The following is an 18156-nucleotide window of genomic DNA, read 5'->3' as shown; positions in this document are numbered from 1 at the left end:
AACTGCACCACTTCACTCTCCTTTCCCTCCTCCTTTTTCCCCCCAAGATTTTTTTCCATGTCATACACATAAATGAAAACTGTGCCCAAACAGGACAAAACTTCAGAAATTATATTCAAACAGTATACACACACAAAATGGCAAGTACTGACCAAGATCAGCACCACATACATGAACCTGAATTTGTTGAATCTGGTTCAAACAGAACCAGAGTAGCAATGAAACAGCAGAACTCTTGGAAATACATATTGTAACCTATTTATCCAAATTATTTCATCATACTCTCCCTCCTGGGGAGTGATGACATCAGAATTGTCTCGAGTCATTCTTGCAACTCAGATATGGCATTTCCAGACTACATTTTGGAATTGACTTCCAGAATATCTACGCAGTTAATTTATCATTTAATTTGTTTGCACTGCTAGAACCTGAGCTTCAAACATTGCCATTAAATCAGATTGTACAAGCCTGAAAGAGCTATGCTTAAAACATTTCAAGAGTTAAAATAACATGCAGTTCCTTGATAATTCCCTGATGCACAAAGTTTTCAAAAATGAATCACTTCCTATATAAATGGAAAATGCAACAGGGCACTCGCACCTAGAGCTTTATGCACAGTCATGCTGACTGCGCTCCCTTTCTACAGGTGATGAAGCACTACGTACCAACAAGATTCCTGGGAACCTGAATAAAATCCTCCACAAATTCCAAGTAACTTCTGGCCTTTTTTACTGCATCGGCAGTCTGAAAATTAAAAAAAAAAAAAAAGAAAATAGAGAATGTAATATGTTAAAAACAAAACCCTGTAGCAACATTCATAAGCCTCCAGGAGAGTAAATGTTTTAAAAAACAAAATGAACGTGGTTCCAGCCACACCTCAGTCACAAAACTTTCGAAGACATGACACCATCACTGAATCGTGGAAGGAACTTCTACCATTACTCTCTTAAAGTTTCAGTATGAAATAATGGAAATGAAGTGAAAATAATTTTCTACAGATCCTAAAGTTACTGCAAGAAGAAATAAACAGCACAAAATTACCAACAGTGAAAGCACAGTCAGCATCTAATCAGCAATGACAACGTTTGAGCACACTGATGCTTCGGCCCTTTCATCTGTCATCCCTTCTGCAACACAGCAGGCAGATGCCACCAGCCCCTGGATCTTCACATTACATTTAACCAAGTCCTAGAGGGACATAATATTCACAAACCTGCAATTCTGGCACAGTTAAAAATGCTAAGGAAAGAACTATAGGCAATAAGGGTTTTCAAGATGAAACAAGCAATGAAGCACGCAAGAAGAGACAAACGGGAAGTAACTGCAGGAAGCAGGGCTACTTGCATGCTCACAGTAACAGATACAACGACCAACATCACCACAGTAGCAATTTGATGTTCAGGGAGCTCTACAAGGCGGACACGATTGACAAGAGCTCCGTGCCCTGCCTCAGAGGACGATTATCGCTTCTTTCCCAAATAGAGAAGAAGGGTCAGTGAATGCTGTCACACCAACAGCCACAGTGAGGAGAACAGCTGCAAGGACTGGTGTTCTCCAGTACACCCAGAGCGTATCTATGCTTCAATGCAAGCACTTGGAGTTTTTAATGCAAGTCCAACCTATATGACTCATTCACACCCCAACATTAGATAGCACAGAACGCTGACTTGGATATATCCTTGCAGCCAGTAATTCAGAACAGGAAGATAACCACCATATATACACACCTCCCAGAATCCCAGTTAGCACAAACTATCTTTTAACTTCTAGGTAGAGAATATACGCCCGCTCCTGCTTGCTTACTCCATAGCCCCCCATACAATCAAGACACATCCAGTTAACTTGCAAAGTATTTAACAGGAAGATTAAAAGCAGGATGTTCTCTTAAATCCAGTGTTATTCCTACTATTTCTGAAGCATCATGATTCTACATGGAAGTGTGAAACAAGAACTGCATGGCTGCAGATTTCAAGGAAAATGTTCTTTAACACAACGGCTAATACAGATACAGCAGATAGACTCTCACATCTATTATAAATGGTGGAGCCACCTCAGGAGCTTTATAATCATTCACAATCAATCAAGAGCAGGGTTTAGAAGCCCCTCCAGAGTCATGGTAGCTCTTTTAGACCTTCCTGAACAGGAAAAATTACTTCTGTTGATCATTTGAGAAGCCCAATCCCATGCAGGTAAGTGCTTCCTAAGTTACAGCAAGGAACTATGTTTTTTCTGTTGTGATGAATTTGCCTTCTTTTTCCTTCCCCCAAAAATATAAAATATGAAGCATGTTATCCTACTTTAAATGGAACAGAGTTAATGAAATGGTCCTAAAGAACAGCCTTCACTCTAAATGGAAAACAACAACTAAGGCTCCTGGAAAAATCCTGCTATCCTTCCATCCAAAGGCATGGTTAACGTAATACCTAAGTATCTTAAAATATGTACAACAGGGAAGAACCTCAAGAACTGCACATACAATTCCATTTTACCAATAATGAAGCTCTAACAGAAAGTTGTCTGTTTCAGATGAGGCTCTCTCCCTCTGAGGAACTAAATTATTTCAGATGCACAGATAACCCTACTCACTACCTCAGCTCTTAAGTTCACAGTACTGTGGTTTCTGAGTACCACAAGTGAGATGCTCAGTCAGAAGGGGGAGGGCCTAGGAATCAAAGTGATTTTGATTACACGGGAAAAAATCATAAACAGAATCCTATACAGCTTAATTTCTTTCTAATTTTGTAGCTTCCCAATATTCTTCAAAATGCATCTCCTGGTTCTTCCCTCAAAGATTCTGGCTCTGATAAACAGTGAACCTCACTGCAAAATATAATCATGGGAGACTGTCAGACTCTATCATGTCAAGGATATGGGGTCACTATTCCCACACATTTCTGAGTGCAAAACAGTCTGCTCATGCACCAGGCATTAGGGTCTGGCTGCTTGCCAGCACCAACAGAAAAGAGACAAAAAGCAGACAAATATATACAGATGCAAGAGCCTTAGTAACATGGAACCTTTGGGCTGCCTGGGAAGGATAAAACTGGTGCTGTCAACAAGGCATCTGGGAGATTTAAAGCACATCAGGTAAGAGACATTCACAAATGGAATCTAACTCAGGGTAAACCAGCAGTACTTCATCTAATCCATCATTAACTGGCCAAAATAAAACCAGCATTAAATGGCCAAGTTACAAAGAGGCCAATATACGCCTAAATGTATTTGGCTCAGCTAAAGGACAGACACCACACAAATTAAAAAAAAACACGCATGAACTAGCAGGCTGGTGGCAGGGGGAGGGCACCAACAAGAAGAACAGAGGAAGCAAAAAAAAATTTCATCAACTAAGACAGCAGTCAACAAGGTTGACTGACATACATGGTGCAGCTACCCTGCAACTGTGCAACAGCACTTGGACTGATTAAGACAGAACACATCTAATGGAAACCAACAGTGCAATAAAGTCTTGTATTTCACCTCAACGCAGCACAAGCTGCCACAGTGCAATGTGCACACGGATATCCAAATAGTACCGGGCAATTTCCAGCTTAGCTCTGTGTAAAGCTCTCACCACTCTGAAAGCAGATACTGAGCATCAGACTCCATGCAAAGGTTCTCCCTTACCTCTCCATAGATTCTGAAAGTACCGGTGTCCTCCTCGAGTTCAATTGCAGTAACTCCTGGAACCTTCCTGGCTTGCTGTATGTTACTGCCGTGGGTTCCTATAGCAAGTCCCATTAAATCTTCTCTGACTACAAATTCCTCATGAAATGCTGCTGCAAGCTGCTTTGTGCACTGAAGGAAAAAATAAAATAAGACTCGTGTGCATGCCTCCAACATGAAGTACTGCTTCCAGCAACAATTTCAAGCTACTGCTTACTTCCAAGTGTTTTGTAGCTTCTTCATTTCTTGACATAAGCATAAGTTTGGTGCGAATGCTGCGCAAATGCATGTCACTCAGTATATTCACTCTCTTCACTGTTGCTTCACTGGCAGACTACCGAAAACAAAAAGGACATTACGTTTCATTTTTCAGGGAAAGTCACATTTAAAGGATAAATTAAGAACCTGCTTATTTAAATAAATTATAAACATGAACCACATTTCCAGTACTTAAGTGGACATTATTCTTCCACAAAACAAACAATGAAAAATTCAGCACTATCATTACCAAGCCAGCAATTTTCTGTTCTAACTCACGTTATGTTTAACATTAGAAGTCTTGCTATCACCTAAGTAGTTCCTTCCCTTTGATGTTCCAAACCAAACTAAATATTATTCTACCATATTATACTCATCACTCATTGACTCCCTAGTCTGATTCAAGTGGATATGATTAAGTAAGCAGAAAAATGCAGAGAAACTAATGTTAGGAAAAGTCTACATAGTAAAAGCAATCACAGAAGAATCTAAGTGAACAATTCCTTAATGGCCTAGTTTGGTAAACAACTTTCACATTTGAAAAGGCCAACTAAGCTGTTTTTGCAAAAGCTCCTTTAGTCTACATAGTATCAAGTTTGGTCCCTCCCTATGATTCAGGCTCTGGGCTCCCTGCTAATCCGCACTACCCACCTGCCAGTTCACACCCAGGTTCCTGTGTGATGTGAGCTGATGCAGCTCTTCATGTGGAAACCCAGTTGTGGGTCAAAGCACAAAGCGTAATCCTGCACAGGTAGAACCTACTGCTCTCGAGCAGAGTAAGCTAGTTAGCTCTGAACAATCCACACCAATCGCTAGAACAGCTCTCAGTCTGTTATGACTGTCATCCATACCTGAGAGCTGTTCCTAAATTTAGGCTATCTGCAGCACAGTACTTACAAACCCCTCCAAAGGCTGCCCCTAGAGATCTATGCATCCGCATGTACTAAACTGCTCACAGCTTACAGAGCTTATGAAGTTAGACTGCAATCCACAGAAATGTATAGATGGCTACAGAACTACCATAAATGATACAATAAAATTCATGCAACATTCACATAAAAATAGTTACTTACAAGTATTATTAGCTGAGCAGTTTCAGCATGATAGAAAATTCTACATGCTCCCACAGCTTTCTTGAAATCTTTGTGTGCATTTTCATTAGCGCATCTACAGAGATAAATGACTTATTTTAAGAAGTTGCATCAAAGAAAGGAGAATAATAGAATGACTCGGGTTGGAACGGACCTTAATGATCATGCAGCTGCACTCCCTCAGCCATGGCAGTAATGCCACCCACTGGACCCAACCAGACTGCCTGTGGCCTCACCCAGCCTGGCCTTTAACACCTCCAGGGATGGGGCACCCACAGCTCTGGGAGGCTCCAATCAGTGCCTCACTGCCCTTTGAGTAAAGCATTTCCTCCCAACACCTAACCTACATCTCCCATCTTTTAGTCTAAAAGCATTTCCCCTTGTCCTATCACTACTTGCCCATGTAACAACATGACCAGATCTCAGAATGTTTCACTAGTTTATTGTGAAGAACGTTCAGAAATTCGGAAGTTGTCTTTCCATGCTTCCAGAGCTTATTTTCCATGGGCTGTACCACCAAAGCTATGAGGCATCTCTCAGAACCAGGCACATGCTGCGAGTTCATCAGCTACATAAGCCTGCAGCAAGACCTGAAGATCCCACCTGAGCATCTGCTTTCTGTCCATAGCCCAAACCCTCAGCAGAGACCCCAGCCAATAGATTCTAACTCAGCTACAGCAGTCACAGCCACCCTTATGATTCCTAATGGAGCTGTATAAGATTCTCAAAAATACCCCCCTCCCCCCAAACACTCTCAAATACTTCTCATTAAATGAATTGCCTTATTAGTAAAATATGTATAACTACTCACGCATCTCTCAGATCTTCAGGAACATCCACTGTGCACTTGAAAAATGTGTTCTTTTTGACAGTTTTATTTTGATTCACAGGTCGGAGCCTTTCGTAAGTCACGATTTCGTTGTAAGTGGCATCACAAGCAGCATACTCAATGACATAGAACTATGGAAGAATTTGTTTTTCCAAATGGTAACTTCAGTTAGCAATGACAAATACATACTAACCAATCAAATAAAAACACACACACAGGCCAAGATTACCCCCAGAACATCTGATTCCATCAAAAAAAAAAAGACAGACTCAAGTGCCAGGAAAGAGTACATTGCTGATGTTACGACATGCTTTTCCACAGACTGCTTTTGTATTTAAAGTATTAAATTTGGCACACCACCTTTATAAAGTAACTGATTTGACAATGGTATAGAGGTGGCAGCCTTCTGAGGATGAAAAAAAAAATTTTCTTGTTAAAAATAAGTAGATAATTAAGAATTCAATAGAACTTTATACGTCATTACTTAACTGAGACCAAACAGATTAAGAATCCTGTTTCTTACAATTTAAAAGACAAAGTTTCTAACCAACCACTGTAGCAAAGTACCAGACAGTAAAAATCCTAATTTGTGTTGCATACAAGAACTCAAGTTAGCTCCAAATGAAGAACACTATTATTTCAACCAGCTGAAATGAAAAATACACTCGTCTGAATCTACAGATTATTTTGCTGGTACAATCATAAAAACCAACAGTAAAACACAAGCTCTGCATATGCAAAAACAAACAACCGTTTTTCCACTACACTCAAGTGACACGTATGTACAAACAGAACCACCAACACACTCTTATAGAGAGTGCCTGATTATACCACAAATCTAATTTTGCTAAACAGTAACCATAATCACAAATAAGGCGTTCTACTTTATTATTTTTTAGAGCCAACTTCAATTAACAAAGTAGGATTTTTGGAAGCCATATGCTGCATGCATACATACTGACCTCCATGCACTTTAATTACTACTAATCAGAATGTGCTGCTCAGCTATAAGAACACACTCCTAGTTGCATAAATGCAGCATGGGTCATTCCAAAGTGATCTCAGCTTAAAAAATCTGTTCTGCCATATTTTTGTACTGGTAGTTTATTCACCTGTTTGCCACAAAGAACTTTTGTATTTACTATATCTAACAAACCAGCATGAAATCAGCAGTATGGAGTTTACCTCTCCTTTCATCATTCGAACTTTTGCCAGCCACCAGCCACAAGGCTCTTGATCATTTGCTCTAGAATAAACCTGAAAACAAGAGCAGTTAGACACAAATGAAAAAACAATATTTAAGCACAGACATAATTGAGTTGCCTATGTTTACAATCAGGAAAGAGCATCTCAACTTCCCTAGTTCTCATTACAATGGAACAGTATACTACTCAGAAATATTTTGTTATTATTGTTATGTGCTTCTTGCACAAGTTTTCACTGCTTCGCCCTGCAAGGATAACAGACAGGTTTCCTTCCTATATTTCATTGACCAGATAACAGAAATTGCTGGAGATAAAACCTTGAGAAAACACTAATTCAGTGGCAATTCCTCATTAAATTTAAAAACTGTCTTAACACCAAAGGTCCTATACAGAAGGAACTCAAAATTAAGTTTTGTTTTGCCTTTGGCTTACTTGATAAACTTAGCACTACATCACATATGATTACGTATTTTGTATTTAACAAACACCACTAACAATACAAGATCAAATACAGAACCAACGATATCTGAAGCTTTCTGTTTTTTCTGGTCTTCTAACCGTTTGTATGCAGACTAAACAAGAAATTTAAGTTAATTGAAGAAATTTGAGGTAAAAAATGCCTTAAAGCTTAACCTCTAACAAAGCCATAGTATTCCATATATTTCAAATAAAAACAGAAAAACTGAGCACATACATACATGCATCACTTCTTACATTATCTGCCTGGAACTGTAGCAGTATCCCAAAGACACTGTGACTTCAATGACAAGCATGAAGTTAAACTGTGGGAATCACTGAAACTACTAAGACAAGACAGGGACACAACACGAACCACCTGATTTCCCAGTTTAATGTGTGGTTTCTAGTTAATACTGCTTCTCCTTAAAATAGGTAATGCACACTATTTCCTCCAAGATATTTTCATATTGGATATTTCACCTGGATTGAAACCCAAGTTACTGGAACATCTTTGTTGAACTTTCACATCAAAATATTTCCTGCAGTTTCCACAAGAACTGAGAATTAGCAAGTTGGGTTTTAATCTCTTAAAATACCATGCTTTGTTTCAAATTTTAGATGATAATCAAGTTCCATTGGTAATCTTCTGAGAAAAAAAAGAGACCCTGTAATTTCGGACAGTTACTCTGGAAGCAAAATCTGCTGTATTTCAAAGTGCTAAGAGAAAATTAAAACATTTTTTATTTACCAGCTTAATAAATCCATTACTAGAGACACACTCCATTTTCATTCTCCACTAATCTACTTACAGTCACCATGGTCTCAAAGAGACAATCAGTTATGTAACAAAACAGCTCATTAGCAAACATCTGGATCAACTCACCTCCACTTCATCTCCTTCACCAATTTCTTTCTTGATATCAGGAGGTGGAGGTAATCTGACTTCATTAAAGGGTACTTGGCGCTCTGGCTGCCAACTGAAAGTTGAAGAGACATTACACATTAGTTCCAGGATTTTTCTGTTGTTTTCTTAAGGTCTTCATTTTTAGAACTCCAAGTTTAGTTAACACTCATTCATTTCATATAATCAGGTCTGCTTCTTCATTCCTAGAAAGCAAAATTTCATAGGCAAGTATCAAAACAACCCTGTCAAAACAAAGACACAGCTGGGAAGATATTTAGTAATAGAACACTTCTTCAGTTAACTTCAGAAGAAAGTTCAATGGACTGACTCCACTGAGCTGATTTTATTAACCCTCCATGAGAAGGTCAGATGACATACTGAAATCTGTACTGGTCAATGAAAGCCTTGTTAACATGTGAATTCATCCTTGTGGTCCACCATGGGTTTGTCCATTTCTTCAGCATTTTAACAATGACAATTTCATTGGCACTTAGCATTGTAACTGCTTCCTATCAATTTTTAAGCATTGCAAGAAAATCCAAATGTGTTTCCTAATAAAACTTTGGAATTTTATCTACAACTGTTTTTAAACAATCTCCAATGGGAGTCTGGCAAATGGATTCATTTTGAAACACACCTCTGTATCTGCTTACTAATAATGATTACTACTATGCATGTAAAATTAATAAGCTAACTTCTTACACAAGAAAGACTATTTTTCTGTAGTTGGTTCTGCAAGACTTCTTACTTGTAGAAGTGTAAATTTCAGGTGCATAATATGAAGACTTGTAGAGTAACTGACACCCTCTGTATACTTTTATAATTTCTTTCTTCTCTGTAAATTTCACAGGAAGCCATGAAGCTGTTTCTCATTCTTTTAGTCAAAATGCCAACTGAAGATGGATTAAAATAAAGCCAGTACCACCACCAAAAATAACAACAATAAAAAAACCTTACAACATCCAAGGGACTTGGACGTGGTATCTGTCCAAGTATTCAACATCTATCATTTATGAACATTCTCAAGACCACATCAGGTACAGACAGACTCCAGAACCAACACATAACAGAAAGGGTCATGGAGTTTTGCCCTAGCCATGGCTGTACAGTTCATTTTTCTTCTAACTACAGGGTAACTTTGAAAAACCACCACCAACAATAACACAAGGAACATTATGGATAGCTTTTGTTGAAGTTGGAAAGTATTTTTGTCATGAAGTGTAGCTTAAATCTCATTTTACCTCTGAAAAACAGCAGAGGAGGATGGAAAAAAAAACACTTGTGATTTAATCATGCTTATAACTGCAATGGTCACTAACCTCAGGATCTGTGTATTGCCTCTTTCCTCCCTTCATCAAGTTATTATTCTCACAGACGCAAAGGCATACAGTAAGAGTTGAGAACAAAATGCATTTCCTTGATTACAAGCTATGTAAAAGTTCAATTTGGAAACAGTATGAACACAATGATCATAACTGAACAACAAGATACAAAATGCTGTAAACAACTGAGCAGCTTAAAGCTCTCCTGAGAATTTCAACTGTGCACTGCAGGTTATGAATCAAACTTAAAGGAAGTTATAGACTGCCCACAATGAGATGCAACAGTAGAAGAGACCTCACCACTGCAAGAAAATCTTTAAACTGTATGCAGTAGTCTAGCTTTGCTTCCATCTCTGGAGGATCTTCATCTACTGTAAGGAGACAGTACAGTAATGACTCAACCATTTCAGCCATAAGGTATTTTGATGTTTTTTGAAAAAACAGGGAGAATTATACACAGAAGGCTCAGTTCTAAGAATATGACTTAAAGTTCTGATGACATAAAGTCCAAAATGGGAGCATCTCACCAACAAAATGTCACCAACAGCTATTTAAGAAATCAGTTGTGATTTGTTACAAATTACCTACTAAGAGAATCAGGCATGTGATGCCTACTGGTCAGAATGATTATCACAAATACTTGGTAAAAGCTATACAAAACTGAGGTGTCTCTTACTATACAGAAGTCTACTGATATGGCTGCTTCAAATTCTAATGGACCTACAAGGAATTGTACCTCAAAGCCTCACCTATACAGCACAGCAAAAGCTCCCAGCTCCTGATGATTCTGTGTTCATTCTCTGCCTCTTTTACTTCTCCAAAACTTCTCCTAATGGACTTGCTATCTGCCCATAGATTAATTATTGCTGTGGCCACAAAATCACCACTGGCAGTTGGTGCCAGTTCACCAACTTTGGGAACCTTGTAATAGCTATAGATAAGGACTGGTAAACAGCAGAAAATGTAAACTGAATGCCATTAGCAGACTCACTCACTTTGCTAAGTGCTGATCACTATCACAACAGAAGAATGCATTCTGGATGGTACCCTCCTGCCAATTTCAATTTGATTAAAGCCCTTATGAATTTAACTCAATAAAAAGGGTAATAATTTATCAGGCTTACATCATGGCACAAATAGGGTAGTACACATACTTCCTGATAAGGTCTATTTTTGGTCAACAAAGCACTCAACATATGTTGTAGCTCACCCTTTTCAGAATGAAGCTGCTGCTGCCACACATTTAGTGAAACACATTGATGACATGGATAAACCAGCAGAAACATGTTTGCCAATAATTAAACACCTGCTGTGAACCACAGGCACTTCCTTTAGCTCACTTGGCTCATGGTGTGAAAGCATGTGCCTTCAAGGCTAAGAACATCTACTCTTACAGAAAAGTAACATGGATGTTGAATATGAAAATAAAGATCAACAAGGGGAGAATGAAGAAGCAGATCTGTGGGATTCTTTGGAGGATGGTGAGGACAGAGGAAGAGTGAGGTGATATGAAAACCAAAGAGACGCAAAGAGCTTCCATAACCACCCAGGAAGTCCTGGCTACAGCTGCCACTTCATCTTCTAACTCATTTTTATAGAAGGGCTAGAAAACAGGTAAGAAAGACAGACTGGATTTGCAGAGTAAAAAGAAAAAAAAACAGGATTATCTTTTTCTCCCCAGGATTTCTTTCGCATTACACATAGATACACATACATCCCGGGATTACATAAACCATTCATATAATGTTGTGTGTACATACATGCAAGCTTCCCACTATTCCGCTTCTTACTCCTCATCTTCCTTCAGGAAAGGCTGACTGACGAACCTGCAGGCTGGTGCTGGCAGCTTAGAAACCATTTGCACATCAAAAGCTGACGCATTTCCTGATGTTGATTTTTTATGCATATACATGTGTATATATATATATATATGTGTGTGTGTGTATATATATATATACACACACACACAGGGTAGCATGGTTAGGTTGTGGTTGGACTCGATGATCTTTAAGGTTTTTTCCAACCTGAGCAATTCTATGGATTCTATTCTGCACTAGTTAAAAAAGTCACTCCATCAGGACACTTGTATCATTTTTTGGGGGTTGATGAAGCTGATTGCACTCCCCAGGTCAGACAAAGAAAAAACTGCTCAGGAAACAGAGCTACTCAGGTATTTTCCACCTTTCTTCACTGCACGTTTAAGAATATCAGACAGCTGCCACTACTTTCAAATTACATCTGTCCACTGCGTCTGCAGGCAAAATATCAAAATAAAAAGTCAAGGAATGCCTAATTGACTTTGTGACTTCTGATACCACAGCTATTTAAGGAATCAGTTCGTGGAAACTGAATACAACAGTGAACCTGTATTTCTAGAACTACCTTTCTAATGAAGTCTACTTCCCCTTCATGTCAAAACAAACAAAACAATACATAAATGATTTTTAAGATAAAATACTTACTTGTTTTCAAACACAACAGTGAGTGAATCCTCATGAACATCTTTGATAAATCCCTAAAACAAAAAACAATTTTGTTGTAAGACATGGAATCACAACAAGGCAGCAGTTTCAGCACAGCCTGAAACCACCCGAGAACACCACTGATGTTATAATCTGAATGTAGGAAAGTTCCCAGACAATCCCACTGCATGGATGAGGCTGCTCACACTCTCAGCTGACTGCTCTAAGAAATACGTTGGACTATTGAAAGCAACTTTTCATATAGACACATTTACAACTGAAAGACTGCTCTCAAAGTTTACTGTTCTCTTTACAGGCATACACAGCTACTTCACGCAAGCAGAACGAGAAAGCTGCAGTCCCAGGGCAAGGAGTCCAACTCAAAATAATGTCCAACAGCTGTGAGCAACACTAGTTGCTTTTTCAGGTGTTCTTCTCAAACAAACCAAAAAGAAAAAAAGAAAAAAAGAGTCCCAAACAACTGTCCTTCAGAACAGCACAACCTGAAGGATGGATAAAATTTGGCAATAAAGGCTGCTGTATGGCTACTTAGCTATGTCATCCTTCAAACACAGGACTGGGAACAGTGTGCAGTCAAATCCCCACAGCACCTCACAGAAGAGCAAAGATAATAGGATGTTTCACGTCATTTTGTGTGACATTTTTATGATCTTGGGAACAACTGCAGCAAAATCCCATTTTTCTTCCTTTTGAAAAATGAAGGGCTTTTTAGCGGTGCACTGATTATGTCAAAAACCTGAAGACAAAGAGCAACCTGATGGAAAAAAATTATACCCAAACAGAAATTAAGGCCCCCCATCTCGTAGTTAAGAGAGGAAGGCACACTGCAAATACAAGGGAGCAAAAGAAAAGCAGAAGACAAAGACGACAAAAAATAACAAAATAAGAAAATGTTTTCTAATGACTCCTGTGTTTGTTATAAGCTGGTATGTGCCCAAGCACAGAAGACCAAGAAGAAACATGCAGTTTCAGATGAGAAGACCGTTCCAAAGGATCCTTATGAAAGACTCCAGAAAACCTGCTGAGTGGATTACATTGCCTTCATAAACTGCCAGCCTAGGAGGGCTAAGAACAGTGTCAGCTCTGCGAGGAATACAGCACCCACAGAGGTGTCATTGGTCAGCTTAGCAAAAGGCACCTCAACGTGGGCTCCCCATGCCTGACAGACACGGCACGAGCCCGCAGTGACAGCTGGCTGCAAGGCGCCGTAGGAATGAATCTCCTTGGACCCAAACCTGTACTTGTGCAACGCCAGCAAAGGGCAGCATTCACTTGAAATCTGAGTGCTCGCTCCCTAAGCAACGCTCACAAGACACCTGCCAGCAGTGCAAGGAAGCAGCTATAGCACAAACAGCTGGGTAATCCTGAACACACCAGGCCGCCAGAAACCAAAGTCACCTTGTTCAACCACCTAGTGTGCTCCTAACAAAATAAACTCTTTTAAAGGCCACCCTGCCTCTGCCAGGGAAAGAAGGCAAAGCCCTTTGAGACGGAAGCAACAGAGGCAGTTGGCAGCAAAGCATGCATGCACACAGGCATTTCCAGTTCCCATGAAGTTTCTGTACAGGAAGACTGAAGCCATGCCTGCTTCAGGAGGCAAGGAACATGAAGGCATACAACATGTTACTGGTTGAACCATCTGTTAGCTAACAACATCCGTAAATAACCAGAAAAGTTCCATTTTATTTACCAGCATGGAGATAAGTTACTGCTACACAAAATGCAGGAAATAATGTTTTTCTACCAGTCATTCAGATTCTATTAAAAATATGTAAGAAAAAAAATCACCACATCAGCATGAACCAGGTTTACGTGGTCCAACACTGCTGGAATGCCAACTTACTGGCAGCAAGCAATACTTAGTGGAGATTTAAGCCCCTTACTATGGGCAGCCTTTTATCTACATTCTCACTGTGTGAGTTTCTGAAGCTCCTTGGCACAAAGCAGCCCCTCAGCTCACTGCACTTGCGGTGCCACACAGGAGCACCATGCCGTCCCACACAGGGGCACATATGCACTCTCTGCTAGAAACTATCAGAGCAACATTCCCAGTTGGCATGCTCTGACTCTTCTACTTCACAGCACTCATGAGAAATATTTCAGAAGAGATAAGCTAACATTTATCAGGTACTCACTTTAGGTCACAAAGGACAGTTGTATTTAATGTTTTATTTGTATCTAAATAATTATATTATTGTGAAATAGGTCTGCTCAGAGTCCAGTTGCACAAATACAAGATGAATAGTGAAGGAGCATCATCCTTTTCAGACATCCCAAGGTTTACTTCTTCCTCTTCTGGTCAGTTTCTCTTCTACAGAGAGAGGAACACACACAGCAACAGAAGTGCAGCAGCAGGAGGCAGACAGAGCAACACCACCAGTAAGAATCAGAATTCATATGGGTTTTAAGTCATTCTATAAGAAATCACTTGGCCATTATCACCAAGCAGCTTGTCAAAAATATGAAATCATTTGTGAAGAGTAACAAGTCCTCTCTGTTTTCCTACCTACAGCCCTGGCCTATACTAGGAGCATTACCAGCTATCACCTGCAACTCCAAGATAAAATCAGAAGATAGCCTGGAGATGATTGTCATTTAAAAAAAAAAAAAAAAAACACTTCACAGCTCTGCTCAGAACTTGAGAATTTAAGATATTTTGAATAAAGCAGATTTACTTTTTACGTTACATGTCCCATTAAATGCTACACATTTATAAGGGTCTCTTCGGATGGAGTCTGATGAACATAAACTTTTCTTTTTTCCCCAAATGGTTTTCAAACAGGAATTTCAAAGGAGCTCTTTATCAGCGAGGTAAAACTATGTACAAATCTATGTACATAGATCTGTATTCTAACTTAACGTGCCTCATGTCTTACACTGCATAAGAACCACTTCTTGCTAGGTTCACTGATTACACGCCTTCACTTTTCTTCAACTAAACAGGCTGCTGTTAGCAGCATTTAATTTAGCAGCAATGGCTACAGATGGACAAAGCCAATAATTCAAAATTCAGAGTTCCTCCATACAAGTGATGAGGCAGAGCAACCAACAGGAGACCACGCACCACCAACAAATTACAGTGCATAAAAGCAATAATGCTGTTGCATGAGGAACCACCTCACATATAACATTTCCAAATGTGCTTTACACCATACATGAAGTTGCTGATGAGAAGAAGAAAAATTAATCTGCAACTTCACCTTGGCAGACCTCAGCATTGGCCCATCCAGATCTTCACGTCAGTCACTCAGTGCCAAATCTCTGGAAGCCCATGTATGTGCTGAGAGCTGCTCACAAGGCAGCAGGGACTCTACTGTACTACACTATTAATGGCGTGCAGCTCACAGTGCTCCGTGCAGACCTGTCTCTGCCACTCACTGGGCAGGAACCAACTCCCAGCACCTGTAAGCTGAGAGCTGGCATGGCCAGGGCTTGCCAGCTGTGTTTGGGATCTGAGACGCAGCAAAGTTAACATGAGGCCATACTGTACACCGAGCACGAACAGAAGGGCAGGAAACTAAAGAAGACCACTTGCCACCAAAACCAATGCAGCTAGGACTTCCTCACCTCACAACAAGCAGTGCACACAGCGTCTTCCCCTTTTACCTGGGTTCTGCTCATGGATTTAGGATTAGGATCTGCTTATGACATAAACGGATCAAGACTTACTGAAGTGCCCTTACAGTGAACTGTGCTTGTGTGGACGCACACACACCCATATTTGGGTTTTACATCCTGTTCCACACAAAGTCACAAAATCCATCTACAGCCAGATGCAATCTGAGATCCCTCTTCAGCCCACTTTCAGACCAGCTGACCCCAAGCACAGCGGTCCAACCTAAAGTGAAGGTGCTGCCAGTGAGGCTGCAGACATGCCTTCCTGAGACAGTGTGCTGCTTCTGAGCCACATCCACCACACCGAGAGCTGCGCTGGGAGCGCCGGGCACTGCTGAGCACATCTCCAACAGTAACATTTTGACATCTAGTACCGCAGCTCTCTTGAACCAACAACATAAAGGTCAAGAAGCCTATATCCAATTACCAGTCCTTTCACTCCTGTCAGAACCAAGCACTGCTAGTATTTTAAACCAACAGTTATACACCTCTGTCTCACATAACAAATACAGAACCTCCCACTTAATTATTACTATTCCATTCTGATCCCCATAAAGAAATACCAAAGCAAACACAGGAAGCTTGTAAACAATCAAGATGCTCTGCTTTTCTGATTTGAACTTCAAAGTGCACTTTTCACTGCAAATGCTACAAGGCCTGCTAGCAGACAGCAGGCCACGCATTACGAGCAGGCATCAGGTAGGAAATCACGTTCAACTCCTATTTCAATTCTAACCATCACGCTTTTATTTATCACATTACTACTTATCTCCATTCACAGTCATCATTATCATGTGTAAATTCAAGAGTCCTCATGAGTCACACAAGAACCTCAGCACTGAATCTCCTGGTTTAGGCTTATGAATGAAATTTAAATGACTCACGTTATTTATGCTGCTTTCTTCATGTGCATATTCCCAAAGGGCAAAACTTCTCAGAGATGCCCTCCACTCACTGCGTACATGAGAAATCAATAATCACTGCCTGCAGTGTCTGCCTTTTATCAGCCTAAGAGTCAAGACAATGACTCTTCAATGGCACTGACTAGAGACAGTTCATGCACCAGTCTACACAAGTTCTAAGAACAGTAACACCTTTAAAATGCCTGAGATTTCCCATCCAGTAAGGCAAGATTTAATAAGTAAATGCTGTCCATCAAGAGACAGCTGGAACCTTCACAAAAATAAGAACAGTCCTCATTCCACTTACTGTAATGCTTCCTGGTGTAATAATTGGGCACCAACACCCATGTAAGCCTCTTAATGACACTTTTCTATTTTACTGTCAAGCTAAAAAACAAACAGAACATCTCACGGAGAAGTTTCCAAAGCTTCTCATTACAACTTCAAAACACCATTATATTTTTATTGATATGTAAGTATGGTTTTGCACAGAACTGCTCACTGTGCTTTGACATCGTACACACGGAGAAACACCATGCCTTCTTCCATCATTTCTTCCTGCAGCAACATTTAGGCTGCTCTCTATACAAAAGCCTAGCTCAGCTCCTTCTCCCAGAGCTACAGCCAAGCCTGTTACCAAAACCACACCTCCTACCACGGGCACCAAGGATGTGCATTAGAACCTGACCACTGAAGGTGAAGAGCCAAAGCCTATTTCCCATTTTTGCCATTTTTATTTCAATGCAGCTACTCCTGCAGTAGGTGAAAACTACTAAGGCAAGCCACACACAGGAGTTTGTTCTTTAGTAGATGGAAATCCCTACAGCAATGAAAGCAATGAATCTTCAGTTATTCAGATGTCACCAAAAGGCTCCACAAGCAATAAGCTATCTACTGCTCAACTTATGGACTTTGGTGTTGTTTTATTTCGAGCAGACATCCAAACTCACAACAAGAAATGGAACCATAGCTCTCATTTGCATATAGACAAAATTTTCATTTCATTCTTGCTAATGCACACTTCACAGCTGACAGAACACAGGGCAACAGGTACACAGCAGAATAGAGGAGGATGCCCTGAATATCAGGAAACACTTCTTTCCCTCTGTGGGTGATGGAGCACTGACATAGGCTGCTCAGAGGCTATGAAATATCCTCCATGGAGATCTCTAAAAGCTGCTGGGATGTGCTGTGGAACACTGTGCTCTAGGCAGCTCTGGTTGGGCAGGGGTTGGACCAGACAGACCCAGATGTCCCTTCCAACCAGCCCCGAATTCTGAGAGTCAATGATCTACATCTCCGTATGACAGCATGACCAAAGTTCCAAGCTCCACACTGAAAACCATCAGCCTGAGAACACTGCAGTCAAGCCAAGACAGGACTGGGAGTATTCAAGTCTCACTCTCTCAACCCAGTTTGAGCCCA

At 40.2% G+C, this 18156-nt stretch overlaps 1 protein-coding gene across 5 annotated transcripts in view; it reads right to left on the bottom strand.

Annotated features, from left to right (window-relative positions):
- FXR1 (FMR1 autosomal homolog 1) overlaps window positions 1–18156 on the bottom strand; it is a 30312-nt gene that overhangs the window by 9392 nt on the left and 2764 nt on the right. For all 5 annotated transcript variants that reach the window (XM_031614620.2, XM_031614622.2, XM_031614621.2 and 2 more), the window contains exons 2-9: window positions 12194–12246; window positions 8389–8482; window positions 7027–7098; window positions 5824–5972; window positions 4995–5088; window positions 3881–3997; window positions 3625–3795; window positions 666–744 (exon numbers count right to left, since the gene is read on the bottom strand). In XM_031614620.2, coding sequence (XP_031470480.1) covers window positions 666–744; window positions 3625–3795; window positions 3881–3997; window positions 4995–5088; window positions 5824–5972; window positions 7027–7098; window positions 8389–8482; window positions 12194–12246 — 829 coding nt within the window. The remainder of the gene's footprint in view (window positions 1–665; window positions 745–3624; window positions 3796–3880; window positions 3998–4994; window positions 5089–5823; window positions 5973–7026; window positions 7099–8388; window positions 8483–12193; window positions 12247–18156) is intronic.

The sequence above is a fragment of the Phasianus colchicus genome, chromosome 10 (genome assembly GCF_987193195.1).
Source record: "Phasianus colchicus chromosome 10, bPhaCol1.hap1.1, whole genome shotgun sequence".
Lineage (NCBI taxonomy): Eukaryota > Metazoa > Chordata > Aves > Galliformes > Phasianidae > Phasianus > Phasianus colchicus.
This window is presented reverse-complemented; position numbering and strand designations above follow the sequence as displayed.